The sequence below is a fragment of the Trachypithecus francoisi genome, unplaced genomic scaffold (assembly GCF_009764315.1).
Source record: "Trachypithecus francoisi isolate TF-2019V2 unplaced genomic scaffold, Tfra_2.0 Lachesis_group7, whole genome shotgun sequence".
Taxonomy (NCBI): Eukaryota; Metazoa; Chordata; class Mammalia; order Primates; family Cercopithecidae; genus Trachypithecus; species Trachypithecus francoisi.
Window position 1 is genome coordinate 46,836,627 of NW_022681472.1, and position 22,596 is coordinate 46,859,222.

Here is a 22,596-nt window from a genome sequence, read left to right on the forward strand (position 1 = left end):
TCAGCACTGAACTGAGATCTTCAGGACTATCCTTCCCTCCTTTCCTCTCCCTCTCTTCCTTCCTTTTTTTCCCTCTTGTTCATTCTTTCATTCTTCCTCTTTTTCTTGAGGAGTTGGAGTAGAAGGATAGGCATATACAATTGTGAGGTCTAGAATCTACTTCATATAAGGACAAGGAGCAACTCTTGATAAAAAGAGAGTAAAATACATGCTTTATTTGCCTGCAACTTGTAGGAAAGAGCATCAGAAGGCAGGAGATGAACTTGGAAGGGGAAGTGAGAGAACACTGAAGATAAATCCCACCTCTTCTGAAGTTTTTTACTAGGGTGGATACTCATGTACTGACAAGCAAGTATCATCTTTAGCAGACTCCACGTGAGTTAATGATCTGCTTTTATTTGTCACTGATTTTACTTTCCACAGGGTATCAGGATGAGAAACCTTCAAATCATGCATCACATTGAATCTCTTGGTGGCAAAGGTAGCATGGAGGTGGCCCACAGCATCTGTGGTACAGGTAGGAGATTGCTAACCCTTGTTCAAGATGACATTGTCAGGCAAATAGCCAGGACTATGCTTTTCTCTTGGAAGTGCCTACTCCACTTACTCTGAAAGGTTGACTCCTCACGATTCATTCGGATCTCTGCCTACATGTTACCTTCTCAGGTAGATCATTCCTTAACAGATTCCTACCCCCATCCCATATACTTTATTATTCTGTTACAGTACTCTATTAGTTTCCTACATAGTACTTAACATAATTTGTGCTTGTCTACTTTTTTGTTTACTTAACATATTGACTAATACATTTATTTGTTTGTTACAATGTCTTTATAAGAGGAACGTCTTTTTAGCTCTCCAACATTTGCCCAGTGTTTATCACAGTACCTGGAGCACAGCAGTTCCTTAATAAATATCAGTGGAAAGAAGGAGTAATTTAAAATTTAAATTTAAAAAATCCAAACATGAGGCTGTAATTCTTACTGTGACTCTCAAAGATCCTGATTACTTGGTTTGGATTTTGATGGAGAAGCAGAAAGAGAAGCAACATGTATTTCTGCCTCCAGATTAAGTAAATACTGTAGAAGAAGGAAAACAATTATTTATTACACCTAGCGTGCATATTTGATAACTCTTAATATTAAAATAGTTCCTGCTCTCTCTTATATTTGTAATACTCCTGTTTATCTATTTCAAGTGTATATTAGTACTTATGGTATTTCAAGAAATACGTAGCACAGGAGAACAAATGAGATGCAAAACAAACCTGCCTCATTCCTAAAACTGAAAAGATGTTAGTAAACACTGACTTGGAGTTTTTTCATAATGGCATCTTAAGTTGTATTTTTTTATACACACTTTTTTGGCATACTTAGATACAAATAATATTCTTCACTTCCATAAAGAATTATGCTTTCTCCTCTTTTTCTTGAAATCTGTGTATTTTTGGCTTGTGTTTTCTTACCTTTGGTAGAAACATGGATGTCAAAACAGTTTACCTGTAATTTCACTGTAAAAAAATAACAACTGTGCAAATGCATGTAAGCAGCAACTGACATTTGGCCTCAGTGACAAGGTGACAACAGAGAACAGCAGAACTTGGGAACCTGCAGAAAACATGCACCAAATAAAGGGCACATACCCCTGCTACTCTATAATTTCAGTGTTTGTCAGAGTTCACGTTTTCAAGAGAGCTAGAAGTCTAGATTTAACATGAAATGATCTAATTTTTAAATTGTTTGGGGGCTAAACTAAAAACCAACAAAGCATATGTGGCAACACTGTAGTAAGAGGTCAACAAATAAGATGTTAAACCAGATTTAGCCCTCAAGATGACTGTTTTCTCCATCCTATGCGGTACTTTTCGTTTTCAGCAGAGAGAAACTTTGATCACTAACACTTGGGAATATTTAAGGGGAATAACGACTGTCTTGCCAGTTCCTTTCATAGACCATAACAGGTACTTAATATTAGTTGAGTGGACCCACTGAATGCGTAAGTCATTCCCACGTCGTTACTGTGGTTCAAGAATTAGAACAATTTAGTGTATATGAAGAGAGAAAATTGAAAAATAAAAATTATTTACATATTTTGTAACCATACAGTTAACAACTTCAAGCACTTTCTCTATGCTAGGTATCATGCAAACACTTTATAAGGATCACCCCACCAATTCCTTATAATGATTCTATGTAGTAAGAGTATAGCTGTCTTTTAACTTATCCAGAGCTGGTAAGCTGCAGAGTTAATAAGAAAAAGAGATATAAAATAATTCTGACACCAAGGCCCATCTTTTAATTGTTATTATTTTATGTAAATTTGTATTGAGGAATAAAAATCCCACAATAAAGACCTAAGAAACAGGCAGTGTTATATGGAGGTCTGTGAAGGGGAAAACAGTGCAGGGAGGGGAAAGATAAAAGGAGACTTGGGATTTCCTTTCCTTGAGAATCAGTTGTTGTCAGGCGCTTAGAATACCTTACGTTACATTAAAGCTCAATTGGGAGAAATAAGTAGTTAACGGTGGCCTCATAATATATTGGGGATAAATCCACTATGAAGGCAGACTACTTCCTCATTTGAAAGGTAGCAAAATTGAAAAACTTTAGTTCCTGAGTCCTTCCCATATGCGTATTCCATTCTTCACTTAGTGTTTTAATTCCTGTTTCTTGCCTTTTCTACATCCATCCCATAGCATGTAAAGTATAATTATCTTCATTGTTGTATTTCCTAAATCATCAGTATGTTATGATTTCCTCTTTGACCCAAAGGTTATTTAAGAACATTAACAAAATTCCAAGTATGTGATTTTTCAGGGTTGAAAATTATTATTTTCTAGGGTTTTTTTTTTTTTTTTTTTTGGTAATGTGGTCATGAGTGCTTTCCAGAAATATAGTAATGTTTTCTCTTTATCCGAGTATAAAATCATTTAGAAGTGCTTCAGGATAATTTGAAGAGAATGTAAAAATAAGGTAGAAAAGTAATATATATATTACACATACATTTAACTACCTTTTCTCTCTTAACTTTCCATTTACTTGGTTTATCAAAGGCTGTAACTGTGCTGGGCTGGTGGCTCACAATTGTAGTCTCAGTGCTTTGGGAGGTCGAGGCAGGAGAATTACTTGAGCCTAGGAGTTGGAGGCTGCAGTGAGCTATGATGTTGCCACTGCATTCCAGCTTAGGCTACCAAGCAAGACCCTCTTGTCTCTAAAAAAAGAAATCATAAATGTTGAAGTCATAGTACAACATATTTTTTGCTATATTCTCTTTAATACATACAGAAGGATTACTCAACACATTTTAAATATATAAAATGCACTAATTTAAATGTACATTTTAAAATAGATGTATGTAAATGTACATAAGTAAAACTATCACCCAAATGAAGATACAGAACATATATTTTATATATTGTCATATTATCTACCATATAGTTTGTTAAATGTTACATTCTATATTGTATATTTTACATAAAATGTCCTGTTATGTTTAGATTCTGTTTAATAAAAATGTTGCTATTTCTACGATTTATAGTTTTCATTATCTTTAAACTCTTTGATCCTTTGTTTTATACAAATGTATCTCAGGTTACAGACTGATTTTTGACCCAATTTCAATTGTAATAGGGCTATTTAACTAGTTTATACGTCATCTGTACTATCAATCTACTTTTTGTTAATTTTAATGTCTTTTTGCTATTTTTCTTTTGCTGTTTTTTTTTTTTTTACCACTTCTTTTCCAAACCAAACATTGGAACGTATATATTCCATTTTTGTAGTTAACACTTATTTCCATGTCAAATTTACTTAGATAAACTATATGATGCAGTAACTGCTGTTTTTCCCCATGCAACACGTACAGAAAATGAGGATGTATCCACCCCCTCCCAAACCAGTGATTTGGAAGTTTCTTTACAATATCAGTAGTAACATTATGGACAAACTTGCTATTTTCTTCCTGCTATACTTAAAAATAACTGAAGTAAAACTGTACTGTTTTCCAATTTTGTCAGATTTGACATTTAGAATGCTATGATTTGTCCAATCTACAGTGACAAAGCCCTTTTACTTAGGTTTAGCTTAAGAACATGCATATTTGTATCTACAATACTACATGCTAAAAATAAAACACTATTTGTCCAATATATTGAACATGTGGCATGCCCTTCCAGTTTAAATGTAAACTGAAATTTTAGACCTAGCTTACGTTTCTATTTTTGTATTTAGTTTTAATGCCCTATACATAACAATTTAAACTCTATGCTCCTTAACTAGTTCTAATGCATACCATTAATTCTTTCATACAATTGCCTCCCTATTCTTTTATTTTAATTCAGGTTCTGTTAGCTGCAGTAAATCATTCAGCAAAATTTTCAGGGAAGGCTCTTGGATTGATATACTTACCTAACCCCTGTATATCTAAGAATGTCTTCCAGTTTCCTTTGTAAAGAAATGATAACTTGGCAGGGTATATAATTCTTGGCTCAAAATTATTTTCCCTTAAAACTCTGTAGATATTGTTCCACTGTCTTCTGGCTTTTAGAATTGCAGGAGAAAAATCTGAGGTTAGTCTGACTTTTGCCCCTTTGTAAGTAACCTGCTTTCTCTCTCTGGATGCTTGTAAAATGTTTTGTCTTGAAATTCAAAAACGTCACCAGGATATGTCTAGGTGTTTCTTTCTTTTCATTAAATTTTTAAGGTACCCTGTGAGCCTTTTGCATTTGTAGATCTAGTTCATTCTTCAATTCTGGAAAATTTTCTTCAATTAGATCCTTAATTATTGTTTCAGCTCTACTTGCTCTGTCCTCAGTTTCAGGTATTCCTATTATGCATATACTGTATCTCCTGGACCGGCCCTCTAGATCTCTTTTTCTCCTCTTAATTTCTTTTCCCCTTTTCTCTGTATTCTGTGACAATTTGTCGTTTTGCACTTACTTCAATACTTCGATTTTGTGGCCAATCCAGCGTGCGCCCTTCTGTTAACTCTCTCAACTTCCTGGTATTTTCCAATCGCTCTGACATTACCCTCTTTATTATCGCGCACAGGTTTTTAAGCTCCTGTATTATAAGATTCTCAATTCTTCTTATATCTTCTGTTTCCATCTCTATATCCCTTCCAAGAGGAGGCATTTTCTCGATTACTTAGCGCTGTTCCTTTCTTCTGAGGGGCAGTATTACGACCTTGGAAACAATAAACATAATTTAATTCCACACAGCCCCAAACAGCCCAAAAATTCCCATTGATAATTATAGACGACTTTATTAAAACGCTTTATTTTTCTTTCTTACCTTTTCAGTTGCTTTTCTTAGAAGCAGGGACCAAAATCAAAGATTAAAGAAGGTCCTCTGAAGCACGGAATAAAACACACGTTGAAAACTATTCCCCTTACGTCATCTCTGCGCGCCTCACGTCAGGGCCAAGAGCCTAGCGCTTAGCTTTACGGCAGACGGGGCTCTAGCGTTCTAGTCAATTCCGAAGCTGCAAACTCCGCTTATCCGCTCGCCGTCTGGTTCCTTCCCTGCCGCCCCGCCCATCACGGCAGGGTCATGGTAGTGCGCACGCGTAGCACCCCATTCAAGCTTCCCCTCTTTGCAGTGGCTTGGTTTAGATCCGGGGCCGCCTTGAAGGCGGGGCTGGGTCCCAGCCGTAGCCAATGGAGCCCAGGGTGAGGGTTGAGGGGTGGAAGGTGCCTACCAGCCGATGGTACAGGTTTCTTCCAGCGCTTGTGCTGGGCTACCTGGTCCTCATGGAGGCGGTCTTGACCGAAGAGCTTGATGAGGAAGAACAGCTGGTAAGAAGGCATCGCAAAGAGAAGAAGGAGTTGCAAGGTGAGGCGGAAGGAAGCGGGAATCTGGAAGCCGCCGCGACTGGAGGAAGGGCGCGTGGCGGGTCGGATCTGGGGCATCTTAAGGCGTGACTTACCTGGATCACCCTAGACTTCCCCTAGTAGCAAGTGGCTTCTTCTCTCCCGCCTTCCCTGCTCCGGAGGCCCTTTAATTCCCCAACCTTCAGAGGCTTCCCCTTCTGAGGCCTGCCGCGTGCCCCCTACCCCGCGCCGCCGCGTGGGTGCTGGTGTCTGAAAATACCTCGAAACCGCGGTCTTGGACCCAGACTGGTTCCCTCCCAAACCCACTATGCTTCCCTTTTCTATACCTGCCCCAGTTACCGATACTTGTCCCTAATGGGTGTATTTTGAATGGACTCACCTCAGTTTAGGAGATTCAGAAAGGATAGCAGAAAGATTTAAAACTTGCTACAGTCAGGTTTTTTTCCTTCTCCTATCTCACCAAACAACCGAAACATATTCAAGATTTTGTTAATGAAGTTTTTTGGGTTTTCTTTGGTCTCAGCTTCATCTGGGCCCTTCTGTCTCTGTAGCTGTCTGTTATGTGATGACTCTTTCTTCTATAATTACGTTTTCTGTACCTTTCTCCCCTTACTGTCCCCTTATTGGTTCCTGTCTCTCATCTTCTTTTACTCCTGCGTGTCTGACTTAATGATTTTAATGGCTTTTCAGCCAAAATTCAGGGCATGAAGAATGCTGTTCCCAAGAATGACAAGAAGAGGAGGAAGCAACTCACCGAAGATGTGGCCAAGTTGGAAAAGGAAATGGAACAGAAACATAGAGAGGAACTGGAGCAATTGAAGCTGACTACTAAGGAGAATAAGGTATGTGAAATAAACGTTTGTCGTTGCCTACACCATTTGAAAACAGCTGTCCACTTCTCTTAAATTGCTTATTATCTAAAATCATAAAATGGGTAGGGAAATGAAATCACTTAGTTATGCTCATGCATCACTTCTCATTAATGTTTTTGTGACCAAGTTCACAGGACAGTGTGTTTTTACAAGGGAGATCAGCAAAGAAAGTGCTATACTTCTTTACCTATTTATTTGCCCAAAAGATGAAGCTTCACCAAATGAAAGTTGGAAGACCAGGCATCTGATCCCAGAATTGCGACTGACTGGGATTGTAACCTGAGCAAGGTTACTTAATCTTTCTGAGCTCAAATTTTCCCACATATATAATACGATACAAATATTTCTGCTATCTAAGCACAGGTTTTTGTAAGAATCAAGAAAGTGAATGTGAAATCATTTTTAAATTATAAAACTGCTTTATGAACAAGTTGTAATGAATGAAATTTTACTGATGTTTCTTGTAAGTTGGAGCATCCTAACTTTCATAATTTTAGCCAATATTTATGTTATCATTGGAGCTAATGTGTATATGCCAAACACTTTGTTTTATATATGTTATCTAATTTAACCTCAGTAACACACTGTGAATTATTACCTATGAAGTAAGTGTACATAATCCCATTTTTCAAGTGGGAAACAGGGTTAGAGAGATTAAGAACTTTGTCCAGAAGTCGTAACAGCCATTAATTGCCAAAGCCAGAATTCCAAATGAGAACTATCTTACTCCAGGAAGTGAATACTGAATTCTGTTATAGCTTTGTATAGTGTGGTATTTATTGTATGGGTTTTGGATGTGAAAGGTCATATAGACTCCACAGCCTCCATCTTTGATAGAAAGTTCTTATGTCTATGCAAAATCTTACCTGCCGTACTTAAATTTTGGTTGATTTTTGGTTTGCTGTTGACAAGTGCAGCTGTCTGTGCTATTTACAATGGTCCTTACGTTAAATATAGTCTAAATTTCTTTAACTTTGTTAGTCATTATTTCCCAACTTTCCTTGCCTTTAATATACTTCATCTCCAGGTAACAAGGCATGATACTCCAGGGGTTAAATTGTGATGTGACAATTGTGGTGGTCCTAATTGTCTCTCCATCTTTTCTGTTAGTGAGATGGTTTTGTTTGCTCCCTCAGACCTTTCAATTTTGAGGTTTCTTTCCCAGATTTCCAAGGACAAAAGTGTTTGATTCATAAGCTACTTGGGGTCCTACTGTTAAAACACAAACTCCCATTCTACTTTGAACTATTTATCTTTTTCATTAATTTAAATTGGTTTTCTTTTCTGAATACTACCAAAACTAATACCATTGCTTTTTTATTTTTCAGATGCATCTCTTTTATCTTGCCTATTGTCAATATAGTTGTTTGTAAATTTTAGCAGATTCCTCTGAAGAATCACAAGACTTCTAATTTCACTATAGTTGATAGCCACTCTTTGAAGTCTCTATCTGATTTTGATATTTTGATCATTTGGGATATAGCCTTTGGAGACTTCTGTCTCTGTGTTTTAAAGGCCTTGAGTTGTTTTATGCATGTGTTATACCAAAAACTGGCTTAACTTATAGTTGCAGTAATACTAGCTACTCCTCCTTATGGTTAAAAGTCTAGCATCTTTTTTTTTTTTTTTTACTCTAGCAAGCACACATTAGCCATTTAGGATTGATTATAATATCAAATGATATTGTAAATTAAATATATTTTCTGCCTGCAGTTATCAGTTTGTAGATGGAAAAGGGTAGGGTAGGAAAAGCTCAACTTCCTACTAGAGTCAAGGATTAGTACTCATCAGATTTTGGCTAATTAAGATGGAAGAAGGCTTCTCTTGCCAGTTGAGGTTATGCAGGTGATAATGAACTGAGCCAGCACATGACCTGTATCTTATACATACTGTCAGTAGTCAGAGAAAAGAAGAGTGGAGTGCCAAATGAATTGGCACTTACAGGAAGTACACTACTGCATTTAGATTAATGGAGTAAGCATTCTAAGAAAGAAGGAAAGCATGCAGGGATGAGCATGATCTTTGAAGGAAACTTCTTGAGAACTTGTCAAATTCTTCCATAAAAATAGAGACGGGAGACAAAACCATATTATCTAGTACAGTGTCTATTGCTGTTACTCAGATTTGAAGTGTGGGATTAGATATATTATGATTTTCAATAATTTAATTTAAAAAGTATTTTACATTGACCTGTTAATGCTTTTTGTTTCCTTCAGATAGATTCTGTTGCTGTTAACATTTCAAACTTGGTGCTTGAGAATCAGCCACCTCGGATATCAAAAGCACAAAAGAGACGGGTATGAAAGTCATGTCACCAAGTATATAAGTTAGTGCTGTGTGTTCAATACTATCTTAGGTCTTGTTATAGGAAGAGAATGAAAAAAAAATGATGCAGTTCCTTGTCAAGGGACTTGAACTAACATTTATTAAGCACCTGCTGTGTTACATACTATGCTAAACTGCTTAGATGACATCTCATTTAGTCCTGACAATAATCCTGTGAAGTAGGATTTCTTATCCCCATTTTATGGAGAAGAAAATGGTCCTAAGAGAATATAAAATAACATATTCAGGTTGCAGCTCTCATAGGAGAGTGAAGCTGGGAGTGAGAGAATATAAAATAACATATTCAGGTTGCAGCTCTCATAGGACCGTGAAGCTGGGAGTGGGAGTGCAAAGTAGTTTTTTTTACAAATATATTATCCCAGACTTAAAAATTCAGAATGTGGGCCCAGGGGATTGTGATGCACAACCCTGGCTAAGAACTATACCATTGGGTGAGAAATAAGGATTTGAACCTAGAAGTTAACGTGTAGATACATGTTCTTAGATAATTATGTAGGTATCTATATAATGGTTACAAACTTCTTAGATAATTATATAGGTAGCTATATAATGGTTAATTATGAAAATTTAGAGAAGGGAAAGTTCATTATGCTAATAATGGGTTGGAATTTGAAAGAAATATTATTTAGATAAGATATTCCAAATAGAAACAGCATGCACAAAAACAAATGTGGGGATGATATATTGCATTATTGAAGAGCTATAAGGAAACTGATTTATTGGAAGTAGCTAGTTCATATCAGCATTATAGAAATGAGGTTAGATAGGTAAGTCCCTTTGAATTTGAAAAAGAAAAATGATTAAATTCAGTCTTTTTAGTTACAAGTATTATTTTATTAACACTTGATGTTTTCTATGGTTTAAATGCATATTTTTAAACTCGTTTTGCATCTTATGACATAGTATGTAATTTAGTAGAGCGTGGAGTTTAGTGTCAAACAGATGAGGTTTTAATTTCATTTACTATTATACTTTGGGTATGGTTCTTTAAGCTTCAGTTTCACATCTATAAAACGGGCAAATTATAGCTACTTCATAAGCTAATTCATTGTGAATATTAAATACTGTACTATTTCCAAAGCCTTTAACACAGGCCTGGAGAACTAATGAGTCAACAAATGATAGTATCGTTTCTATGTTAAGTAGTGCATAGTATGCCTCTTAAAAATAAAACCTAAAAGCAATGTCTTTTTCTATATTAAGTAGTGCGTAGTATGCCTTCTAAAAAATTAAACCTAAAAGCAATGTCTTTTTTTGTTTGAAAGTTGATGAAATGCACAGAGTCAAACATTTCTCATTCTTGTATAGAATTTTATTCTTGAGTAAATATAATTGTGAATTTTGTAGATTCATAAAATTTAGATCTCATGGAATCTTGGAGATTGTCTGCTTATGATGCACATTCTTTTGTGATGATCTCACAGTTGTCGTCTAGCTTCTATAGATCAAAAAGGAAAGGCAGAATTTTTGCATGCCAGTAGCTTAACAAAATATTGGAATTACATCTACTTAGTAATTGAAGCATCTTATAACAGCCTATTTAATTCTGGAAAACCTAAGGGCACAAGTCCTGTCTTTATCAAAACTTGTTCCTCCCCAGGTGGACCTCTGACAACAAAACAAACTAAATGAAAACTCCCTTACTTTTCTCAAAAATTTTGTTACTTTTCCCTAAGATACTGCACAACTGGAATTAATACCTTTGTCAGTTATACTCTCAAACCATTTAGTATCTTTTATAGTCAGCTGCTTTAACACTTGGCAGAAAAAAGTGCCCAAGTAATGTTTTTACAGTGTTATATTAACGGGATTTTAGAACAGAAAACATTAAATGTTTATAATGCTTAAGAAAATGGAACCTAGGCCGGGCGCGGTGGCTCAAGCCTGTAATCCCAGCACTTTGGGAGGCCGAGACGGGCGGATCACAAGGTCAGGAGATCGAGACCATCCTGGCGAACACAGTGAAACCCCGTCTCTACTAAAAATACAAAAACTAGCCGGGCGAGGTGGCGGGCGCCTGTAGTCCCAGCTACTCGGGAGGCTGAGGCAGGAGAATGGCGGGAACCCGGGAGGCGGAGCTTGCAGTGAGCTGAGATCTGGCCACTGCACTCCAGCCTGGGCGACAGAGCAAGACTCAGCCTCAGAAAAAAAAAAAAAAAAAGAAAATGGAACCTGAAGTCAGGATGCGCAATTGGGTGTTTGATTATTTGGAACCTCCTTTTTTGCCAGAAGCACCAAGGAATGAAAAATCATTTAATTAATGATGTTTACCTTGGGAAAGATACAACTCTGGGAGAAAAACACGATAAAACTTTATAAAGATTTATTTTAAGAATATCGTGGAATATTATTGTAGAGCATATCTCTTTATTTTCAGTCTAGAAGAACATAGTATTTTATTTAATTCAAAGAACTTAGAAGCTTTTTGATATGATAGAAAGAGTCTGAAACAGAACTTAGAAGAACTGGCTTCCAAAAATATGGAATTTGAGGGCTGGAATGAGATTGAATTCAATTACTATATTTTCCAATGAGAAAGTAGAGACCCAGATTCTCTCAGTGGTACACTAAAAGTTTGATACAAACCCAGGACTGGTGTCCAGCTCTTAATATTCCCTTTGAGTCTTCTTTGCTATATTACTATATCAACATGACTCTAGTTTTATTGGCAATATATATATGATTTACATGCTATTTTCATCTTTTATATGTTTTTATTAGAACTTACTAGTGCCATTCTATCTCCAGTACTATAGCTGTAGAAACCAAAGTGCCTTGTGCTCTTGGGAAACTATATACTGCTGGAAAAAGAATTCAGTGGATTTTTTACCTAGTGCCCTGAAAAGGAAACTCAGTTGCTTTGTTCTAATGAAGCAAAGCATGAAGGGAAAAAATGAAATGATTAGAATTAGTATTTTAGTTGCTTTAACAGTTTTGCAGATAGGATAAAGTGCCACTCTTCAAGTAAATAGTACATGACATCATTAACTCCAGCTCCCATCTGCTCCAACTTTTATTCTGATTCAGGTGCCTGGATAGAAGGAGCTCTCTGTGTTGTCCTTGGTCCCTGCTCTGCTCTTACCAGCTGTATGGCCTTTGGAAATCTTTCTGCGTGCTGTTTCCTCAGAAGAGGAAAATGAGGGGTTTTGGATTAGATGATATCTAAGGTGCTTATTCTTCCTCTCCCCTCTGAAACTTTTTTAGTCTTTTATAAAGTAATAGTGCCATCTTGTGTTTTAATATTTTATGCCTCTGTGATCCACAGTTCTAATAAATAAAAATAAGTGAAATAAATTTGTTCCTATTACTTATATAAACCTTAAATAGGCTATGTTTTATTAGGGAGATATTACTGCTTTTCATTCAGGTAACTTAGAAATCACTTTAGGTTCATCTAACATGGCAGATAACAGGCAAGTACTACAGGTACATGACAATAAGTTTAGTTGAAACTTGCCTTCCCATTCACTTTTGTTCCAAGGAGGAATTAGAGCTAGCGGTATGGAATTCTTTACCTTTTCCTATTCTTGGCTTACCAAATCCTTCACTGTAACTTATTACTAATATCAATTTATATAACTTAGTTTTTATTTTTAAATTATAAAGCAGTTTCCCCTCGAGTGTGCAAACAATATATATGGTAGATAATTAGAAAGATGCAGAAAAACATACATACAGACATACACACATATACACCCACTCCAAAATGAAACTTATTTTGGAATCCTGTCGTCCAGAGAAAAGCACTATAAATATTTTGTGTATATTGCAGTTTCTTTTTAGTACTATGTTAAGTATAGACCTACTGTATATTAACTATATGCCTGTCCTTTTTGCCTCCAATTTCATCTCTTGACACTTTTCTCTGGCACTGTAGCTCTATGAACTGTTTTTAGCTAAGAAACATATAGTGCTTTCTGGCTTTTGATCATTACTAGTCCATCTGTTAGGAATTTTTTTTCCTTTCTTCTTCCCCAACCTTCCCTCCACACATCCTGTCTATTCTTTGTGTCACAAATCTCTCATTGCCCTCACCCCACTCCATCCTTGCATATGTTTCCATGGGAGGAGCTTATCAGACATTTTGCATAAGGAAAGCAAATTGTAGAATTTAACATATGATACCATTTTTATTAAGAATTTATACATTATTTCATGAGTATACTATATTTATTAAAATGAATAGAAAAGCAATCTAGAAGGATACATACCAAACCTCTAGAGCAAGCACTGGGATGACAGTGGTGTTAGGGGAGCTTTAGTCTATCTCTTATGTTTTAGTTTTTTTTTTTTACAAAATATTTGTTAATTAAATGTATGTGTATACAGACATTTTAAAAAGCTAGATAAAAAGGGTGTCTGCCTGTACCCTTCTAAAGGCTGTGTCATATTAACACGTTACTGGTGGAGTGATAAGAAGGCTGGATTAGCCTGGGTTTTATATAATAATAATGTGCTTTAAGGCCTAGGATAACTCAGTCTTAAGATAATACTTTGAAATCAGTAAGTAAAGTTTATAGAAACTTGGCGTGTAGCTTTTAAATGGACTTTAAAGAAAAATTAGAGGGCTTTCTTAATGTTCAGTATAGAGCAAGATGTGGAAACACACAAATGAGTAAGATAGTAAGGAGCTTACCTTGTAGAAAATTCTTGAGATGATCAATGTGATAGTGCTTGTGCCAGAAGGGAGAAAAAATACCAAAAAGTTTTGAGACCTTTACATTTCCATTCCCTTAATAAATGAGAATTAGTCCTAATTGTTATGTATTAACTTTCATCTATTCTCCTTTTCTTAGGAAAAGAAAGCTGCATTGGAAAAGGAGCGAGAAGAACGGATAGCTGAAGCTGAAATTGAAAACTTATCAGGAGCCAGACATATGGAAAGTGAGAAACTTGCTCAAATATTGGCAGCTAGACAGTTAGAAATGAAACAGATTCCATCTGATGGCCACTGTATGTATAGAGCCATTGAAGATCAACTGAAAGAAAAGGATTGTGCTCTGACTGTGGTTGCCTTGAGAAGTCAGACCGCTGAGTATATGCAAAGCCATGTGGAAGACTTTCTGCCATTTTTAACAAACCCAAATACAGGAGATATGTATACTACAGGTAATTTATTTTTCTTTACTATATTTTATTGTTGCTTTGTTGTAGTTGTTTTTAAATAAAATGCTTTCTAGCACTGAGCGTGAGAAGAACCCAGATGAACCTTATGAGGAAAAAGCATCACAAGATTTAGGCAGAATTATTTTCTGTAATTTTAGTAGATGCTGGTATGTTTTTCTCTATTAAGATTTCTTAATTACTTATTTTGTAATTATAATATGTTACTCATTTTATGTAAGATAGAAATGGGAATAAGATTAATCATTTTTGAAAAAAATGTAAGTTCATATTTGACAAAGTGAATGAAGTATTGAAGGTAAGCTTCAGGAAGTGTATATAGGGTCTGAAGACCATAAGGAGAGAATGACTAGGAAAACCGTTTTCTCCTTTTATCCTATAATTTGGGAACTTTACTTTTATTTACAATAAGCTGTAATTAGGAAGATTACTGTTCAAGTAAAACAAATGAGTTAATAACCTGCTTTATTCTATACAATACGTTCCACAGTTAAGATAAAATATTTATGAGGAAGTAAAAAAGTACACAACTAGCAGATGAGGAAGAGAGCAAGAAAAATCTGAATAGGTTTTGGGGGAGTAAAGAATGGAATAGAGGACTATTAGTCCTTGAGAGAAGATGGCGGGTTTGGCAGTATCCATTGGGAACAAGTCATATGGCTAGAATGGGTTGGAGAGAGAAAGGTTAAGGTTGACTTTCCTTTAGTGGAGTCTGTCCTCCATGGAGGAAAGGTAGAGAATGATGCAGAATTGATAAGAATAAGCATTGGCAGTCAAGTATGTCTCCTTTAGTTTGTATGGCTTAAGGTATCTGTTGACAGATCTCAAGAGTGACTTAAGCATATCTAATTCTGTAGCGAATTAATTTCCCATAGATGTCATATTGGAAATGTTAACTTATCTCTTGCTGTTTTAGATCATTGCTGTTTTCTAAATAAACAGAATTTGCTATGGGACGTAAAACACATTTTTCCATATATCTTGATACATGCATAGGCAGTGTGATAAATGACTCTTCAGTCATTTATCTCCCAGATTACTAAATCATTGAAACTCCCCAATTGCACTAGTTGTGGGGCATAGAGCAGTTTAGTATGCTGAGTCAGAGAAAAACACAAAAGACTTAATTAATTATGTTTATTCAATCAATATTAATTGAGGCACTGTTCTGAACACTGAGTATTTAATAGGGTCTGAGACAAACACATGAGACATATTTTTCTTTTAGATGTCCATAATTTCTTTCCTTCCGTCAAGGATAATTGTTTTCCATTTTAACATACCATATAAAAAGGTGTATGCACAAAATATACCCATTGTAAATTTAGTGATTAGGTCTTTTACTTCTCAGGGCTGATCTGAAAAGCCCTTTCCTTGGTTAGAACTGATACTTATGCAGATAATGTAAGTGCTTCCAAAATAACAAGTGGAGGCACTGTTTGATGCTATCTCTGGGGAAGAAATTTCAATTTATCTGTACTTTTACTCGAATTCTTTTCATATATTTCCCGGAGTCTTACAGTAAACCTGATTATACAGGAATTACTTTTTTTTTTTTGTCTTTCATGGTATTCTGTTGGATGCAGGTTTGGGCTTCAAAACACATGTCAAGATAGTGAATATTGTGACAGTTCTGGGGGTCATTGCTTGGGGTAGAGTGAGGTAGGTTTGTTATATAGGTAGGGTATCTGGACCTCCAACAGAAGAAGAAAAGCCGAAATGGACTCCTTTGTTCTTGGATGGAAATGTGGTAGAAAGTTGGGGCAAATTAAGTTTGGACCTGGTAGTTAGATTAGATTCTGGAGGATACTGATAAAGAAGGAGAACGTTTATAACTTGGGCAATTTTGTCAGGAATTGTGGAAACTATTAAAGGGATTTTGTAACATGAGTTACAAAAATTATTTAAGTGCTTTGTTCTGACCTATTCTCTACAGAAGAGTTTCAGAAGTACTGTGATGATATTGTAAACACAGCTGCATGGGGAGGTCAGCTTGAGGTAAGTTTGTAGTTATTCATAGTGATTGTGGGTTGTTCCTTCTGTAGGTTTTAGATGTTTCTCAGCTGCTCCCAATTTCTCTTTGACGATTCCTTTTCTTTATGTATTTGCTATTCTCAACTGACAAAGAAATAGGGAGTTAACATGATTAGGTCTGTAATTAAAGTATGTATGTTGAGGGACTGAAGCACTATTTCATTTTAAATAGCTCAGTGTTAGATCTGTGTGTTGGAGATACATATGTGTAAGTCTTTTCATTGTGATACTAGTATTGGCAATACATTTGATTTTCTGGACTTAGGAAAGTGAAAATTTTACTGAAGTAAAGTAAAATTTAGCCTAGTAGCTCAGATGATCAAAGTCATTTTTGGAAAAATATCTTTTTTACATCAGAAATGGAAAAAAAATTATATGAAATTACAGACCAAATCCTACCACAACATATTTATTACAATTGTATTTTGAATTCCTAATTGATAGTGACTGACTGACTTGAAAGCAGTAGTTGATGCATTAAATTCATATGTAAGAAAACAGTATATTCAGTCACGTAACGAAGTTATCAAGATTTTTTTTTAGCTCTAATTTTAAAAAATCTGACTGTTAACTCTGTTTTGTTGAAACAAATTAAAAAAAAAAAAACACAGTTAAGTAGGCCAGATGATGATGAAGCAGCCTGGTATTAGACGGGATAAGAAAGAAAGTCCTAGGTTCAAGTCCTGGCATTTTCTTCTACCTCTCTGTTTTGTGGCCACAGGGAGTCAGCCATCCTCCCAAGCTTGAGTTTCTTGATTACTATATGGCCATAATAAACCCTCTCTGTGTACTCAGTAGAGCATTTTTGAGCATTAAGTAAGGCAGAGAGTACCTGCATAAAAGTTTGTAAGCTGGAGTGCCAGATGGATGAACCTAGGCAGTGCAATTAGTAATATATAATGATGATTAATCATCATGAATAGTCTGTGGCTCTAAATAATTCACTAAGAACTGCTTCATTTGAAGATGCAACATGAAAGTTGCTCCAAAATCTTTTTCTTAGTAGTGCTGTGTATGTGCATTGCCACCAGAGGGAACTGTGTCTATTAGATTTCTATGCCTCTGAAACTCAGAAAGTTTTCAAAGTGGCTTTGTTAACTACATTAGGAATAGTTAAAAATACTTGAACTTTCTTAAAAGGATCATTCATGTGAGTATTAGAGATTAAATCAAGAAATTAAGAAAAGCCTTTTAAAACATCTTTTGAAGGATACTTACACTTTTTTTCATCTGTGAATTCATTTGAAGTAAGAGTTGCAGTTTTCCCAATAGAGTAAATTTAAGTTATTAAAGAGGAAATCATTCTATGATTTCTGAAGTTAGAAGACATGGTAGAATTTCCAGAGTTTGGTTCCCGTCCTCTATTCTATGCTAGTTTCTTTCAAATGATGTTTTAGGTATAAGAAAAATGTGCTTCAGAGGAACGTTTTTGATTTACCGCCAGGCGGCACAGCCTTTTCCATATTTTTTGAAGTAATTTCTTACATTCTTTGAAAACCTCAGGAAGGACTATGTTCATCAATGGAATGTTCTTGTAATGGGGCAAGTACATATCCCATAGTCCCCCCATGGATTGGGGCATTATGAGTTTTATTTTCTTTTTGAGACAGAGTCTCGCTTTGTCACCCATGCTGGAGGGCAGTGGTGCTATCCATCATTGTTCACTGCAGTCTCAATCTTCTAGGCTTAAGCTTTCTTCCTACTCCTGAGTTGCTAGGACTACAGGCATGCACCACCATGCCTGGCTAATTTTTGTATTTTTTGTAGAAACGGGGTCTCCCTGTGTTGCCCAGGCTGATCTCGAACTCCTGAGTTCAAGTGGCTTTGACAAGTCTCGTAACCCTTTTTTTGCCTTAGATTCTAGGTCTTTAAAATAACAACAGTACCTATCCCATAAAAATATTTATTTAGATGGGATTCAGTTTAAAGAAGTGAGACAAATTCAGAGGTAAATAGTTATTCTCTGTCAGATTTAAATCTCTAAAGGAATTAATACACAAAGTGTTTAAAGTGCTTGAGTGCTTCGTCATGTGTCTTTTTTTTTTTGAAACAGGATCTCACTCTGTCACCCCAGTTGTTGGAGTACAGTGGCGTGATCTTGGCTCACTGCAACCTCTGCCTCCCAGGCTCAAATGATCCCTTACGCCTCGTTAATTTTTGTATTTTTTTGTAGAGACAGGGTTTTTACCATGTTGCCCAGGCTGGTCTCGAATGCCTGGACTCAAGGGATCTGCCTGCCTCGGCTTCCCAAAGTGCTGGAATTATAGGTGTGAGCCACCGTGCCTGGCCCGTAATCGTAATAAGTCTTAAAAAATGTTAGCATTAATGTTCATTATTCACCATTATTCATCTGGCTTTAGGCTCTAATTTTATATTGTGTGGTATGAAATTACTTAAAATTGTGTATTTTAATCAGATAGAAATTAATTGATAGGGGAGTATAATTCATATATATATCTCATTCTACTCTTGCTTTGAAAATTATAGAACAGTGGTTGTCAACAGTATTTATAGATTAGAATCATCTGAAAACTTAAAAAAAAAAATACTTTGTTCTTCCCCCTGCCCGTTTTCTCACACTGTAATTTATTTGGCCTGGTGCTTGAGCAATGGTATTTTAAAAATCTTTTTGTTATGAACATTTTCAAGCATATTTAAAAGTAGAGAGACTAGTATAATATACCTAGTCTACCCTTTGCTGCTCTTCATTAGCTGTGGCATTGATATGTTTTACAAAGCTGTTGTGCAGGCACGACTTGAGCAGTCTCTGCATTTGATTTAATAAATACAAGCTGAGCATCCCTAATCTGAAAATTTGAAATCTGAAATGCTCCCAAATCAAATTTTTTGAGGGCTGACATCACAAGTGGAAAATTCTACACTGTATGTGACAGGTCACAGTTCAAAACTTAGTTTCATGCACAAAGTTATTTAAAATATTCTATAAAATTACCTTCATCCTATGTGTGTAAGATATGTATGAAACATGAATGAATTTTGTGTTTAGCTTTGAGTCTCATCCTCAAGATATCTCGTGTAGTATATGCAAATATTCCTAAATCTGAAAAAATTCAAAATCTAAAACAATTCTGGTCCCAGGCATTTAGGATAAGGGATATTCAATCTGTATTATATTTATTCAACAGGTATTTATTAAGTTCCCACTATATACCAGGCTCTCTGTGTACAGTGGTGAACAGAACATATCCCTGCTGTAACTGGTTGCGCATTCACACATACTTCAGTAGTTTACTATTTGAATGTGATTTACATTTTTATTTTCCTTACTCATACTTTTTTTCTTCCTATAGCTAAGAGCTCTGTCTCACATTTTACAAACACCAATAGAGATAATACAGGCAGATTCTCCTCCCATTATAGTTGGCGAAGAATATTCAAAAAACCCATTAATACTTGTGTAAGTACCTAGACATTTTTACTTTTATTTTTCACAATACAAAAAAAACATAAAAAATTTTAGATTATATGTGTTAAAATATATGACTTAGATAATTTTTTAAACGTCTAGCGATTTATTTTTGTGTGTGAGTTAAGAATAAAGTCATTTCTAAAGGTTACAGAATTTTAGGACTAGTTTGTATATTGTCCTGGTTTGACATTAGTAATGCTAAAAGTTTCTCAACAAGTGTAAAAGTTGAAATACATTCATGTTACTTGTTTATTCCTTAGATTTATTTTTCTTCATTTTTGAAAATATTTTACATGATTTAGAAATCTCTTCTGAAGTACAGCATGCAGGATTTGCTATTGGCTTTAGTATTTGTCAACTAAACCTATTAAGATAGTCATCAATGGCTAGGTGACAATTTAAGCTTATTGAACCCTCAGCATGTCAGCCTTTTCATTTTACCCCCAGTGTTTGAACCAGATCTTGCTGACTGCTGCCACTTTTCAAATGGTGTTGAACTCTTAGTTAATATGTCTACGTAGTCTATTGAGTGATGCCCATGTGGACTGAGTCATTCAGAATCATTGGTTTATATATATATAATAAGCATATATATATATATATATATAACTTTCATCAAAACTGCTCATTTTTTTTTTAATTTCAGATATATGAGACATGCATATGGCTTAGGAGAACATTATAATTCTGTTACACGGTTGGTAAACATAGTTACTGAAAATTGCAGCTAATTATACAATGTTGTACAATTATGTTTTAATACAGTGTGCTGAACTGAGTATTTCTACCAAGTGTTGGGTTGTTCTATATGCTACTGAAAAACGCAACTACCTTAAATCAGTTTTATGGCAAAGCTACTAACAGGTGTTTTTAGAAATATGTCAGAGATAAACTTTAACCAGTGTCGTCTTAGTGGAATTTTAAAAATTTGTAAGTTAATTGTGGAGAACATCATTCAGAGACCAAGATGGTACCCTATTAGCTGATACTTTCATTTATGTAAGATCGTGGACATTCTGTTTTGTGTTGGAACAAATTTTCAATGTTTTTAGTTCTCCCTTTTCCCCCATTCCTAAAAACTTTCAAAATAACCATTTCAATGTAATTTGTCTTGAAGAAGTTTACCCAATATCTTTGTCATTGCAATAATGTAGTACGGTGATGGTCAATTTAATTATTGCTTATAAAATGAACTTGATTGCAGTAAGCATGGTATTGATGAGATTAATGCAGTGAAGCTTTATTTTTAATATATATAGCCTTATCAAAGCATAACTAAGAAGGTTGCTTTAATAATTAAGAATTTAAAAATATTTATTTAGATAGGATTCAGTTGTTTAAAGAAGTGAGACAAATTCAAAGGTAAATAGGTATTCTCTGTCAAATTTAAATCTCTAAAGAATTAGAGATTAGTTTTTTATTTGTGTATAACTTGGAAAAGACCTAATAGATTACTGTCTTTTTAATGCATTTGTTATTCTTTGGTATTTTTTAAGCATTGGACTGGAGTTAGTACCATCATCTCTTGATTCTTTCATAACTACACATTTTCATATTTCCTTTTGTGTTTTCTACTTTGCTTTCCTTGAAGGAACAAGCATTTTGTGGCCTTTACCTTTGCGATTTTAGGGAGTAGCAGTGTAAAAGGTCCAAGGACACATTTACTTGAAATTCTTCCTCTTTTCTCATTTGTCTTACCAGATGTTCCCCTTCTTGCTTCATTCTCTAGGATTTGAAGAAAACACATTGCCACTTATTTTATTAACCTTATTAATGTCACCTTTCCTTCAACTCAAATATTTGAGAAATTTTATGTTACATATATGAATGAAGTTGAAAGCTACTGTTTGGAAGCTAAGACTTGTATACAGTAGTTTTGTATATGAATGGTTATTCTAGTTCAGATTTCAGGTTACTCACAACAGTATTCTTTCTAAGAGGATATATATACAAACGTCTCTCATAATTTATGTAAGGAAATATGAAAATGAGAGTTTTTTAGTTTGATGTATGTTTCCCAAACTGGAGATAAAACTAGAGATTTAATATTGCTTATAACATTTGAATTTTTGCCCCATGAGTACAACTAATTTTTATAAGTAAATATTGGGTTTATAATATGAAAAATGGGGTGTTAGTCTTTTCACATGCCCAGCAGGTAACAATGTGGGAAGCTGGCAGGGTCATTGATAGCAAATAAGTACTTCCTGAAGGCTTTCCAGTTAAAAAGATTACAAGCCATTCTGCCTGCCAAACAAATTATATTCTGAAGATGCCTGTTTTGTAATCCTTGATGTGAATTTTTTAGTGTCTGAAATTTACAGAAGAATGAAATTGTAAAACACTAAATGCTCTGGGTTTATTTTGAAGTAATCTGTTACTTTAAAATTAAAATGTCAGCATTAGGAAGTAATAAACCAATGTATTATGAAACCCAGTATTATAAATGTTATCTACATCTAAAGTATTCTAAAATAACTTATTGGCAGGCTTTTTTCTTTTTTTCCTTATAACATTTAGAATCTTTTGTTATATGTCTATTTTTCAATTTTGTTATATTTTTAATTTAAGTGGCCAATGTGGTTATGAACACAATTTGTATGGTCAGCTTCTGTTCTTTCCTAAAACTTCAGATAAATGTCATTTTAGCTATAACCTAAAAAAGTATTTAAATAAAATGACCAATGTAAATTTAAAAGCAGCATATGCTAATTTACTTTTTCATATGATGATGGTCTAATGGAAGTTACATAAGCTTTCTTTTGTCCTAACTCAGAAAAGTATATGTCAGAGTTCTGGAATATGTCTTTAGCCAAGAATTTTATTCACTTAAATATGTTTACAACTTGTATAAAGCAAAAAAGAATGTGTGTAACTATAGTGAACAATATAGTTTTGCTTATATTATGTGATGTTTGCCAAAAAAAGAATAAAAGATGAATGAATTAAATCAACATTTA

General features: G+C 34.9%; 2 protein-coding genes and 1 long non-coding RNA gene across 4 annotated transcripts in view; 2 read left to right on the forward strand and 1 right to left on the reverse strand.

Moving 5' to 3' along the window:
• Positions 1-3,253: 3,253 nt before the first annotated feature.
• LOC117079644 lies at positions 3,254-5,545 on the reverse strand. The gene is made up of 2 exons (XR_004435521.1): positions 5,292-5,545; positions 3,254-5,183 (listed from the first exon to the last, which is right to left on the reverse strand). It is a non-coding gene; the product is annotated as an uncharacterized LOC117079644 (long non-coding RNA).
• OTUD6B (OTU deubiquitinase 6B) lies at positions 5,523-22,590 on the forward strand. 2 transcript variants are annotated; one of them, XM_033203671.1, is made up of 8 exons: positions 5,687-5,831; positions 6,521-6,672; positions 8,919-8,999; positions 12,076-12,215; positions 13,845-14,157; positions 16,109-16,170; positions 19,518-19,624; positions 20,283-21,896. In XM_033203671.1, exons 4-8 carry the CDS (start codon positions 12,204-12,206, stop codon positions 20,365-20,367), a joined length of 579 nt encoding a protein of 192 aa, XP_033059562.1. In that variant the 5' UTR covers positions 5,687-5,831; positions 6,521-6,672; positions 8,919-8,999; positions 12,076-12,203; the 3' UTR covers positions 20,368-21,896. The 2 variants fall into 2 exon arrangements, with proteins under 2 accessions (XP_033059561.1, XP_033059562.1); XM_033203670.1 differs by lacking the exon at positions 12,076-12,215 and having other exon boundaries at positions 5,523-5,831; positions 20,283-22,590.
• LRRC69 (leucine rich repeat containing 69) overlaps positions 19,527-22,596 on the forward strand; it is a 132,561-nt gene continuing 129,491 nt past the window's right edge. The window contains exon 1 of the mRNA XM_033203669.1: positions 19,527-19,624. The gene's annotated coding sequence lies outside the window, so the exon portion shown is untranslated. The remainder of the gene's footprint in view (positions 19,625-22,596) is intronic.

What these genes read in the sequence shown, in the direction of transcription:
- OTUD6B (XM_033203670.1), top strand. Translation starts at nt 5,657, where the DNA reads ATGGAGCCCAGGGTGAGGGTTGAGGGGTGGAAGGTGCCTACCAGCCGA. An exon ending in CAAAAGCACAAAAGAGACGG is followed by an intron (nt 9,000 to 13,844) that starts GTATGAAAGTCA and finishes TCCTTTTCTTAG; the next exon opens with GAAAAGAAAGCTGCATTGGA. An exon ending in CATGGGGAGGTCAGCTTGAG is followed by an intron (nt 16,171 to 19,517) that starts GTAAGTTTGTAG and finishes TTCTTCCTATAG; the next exon opens with CTAAGAGCTCTGTCTCACAT.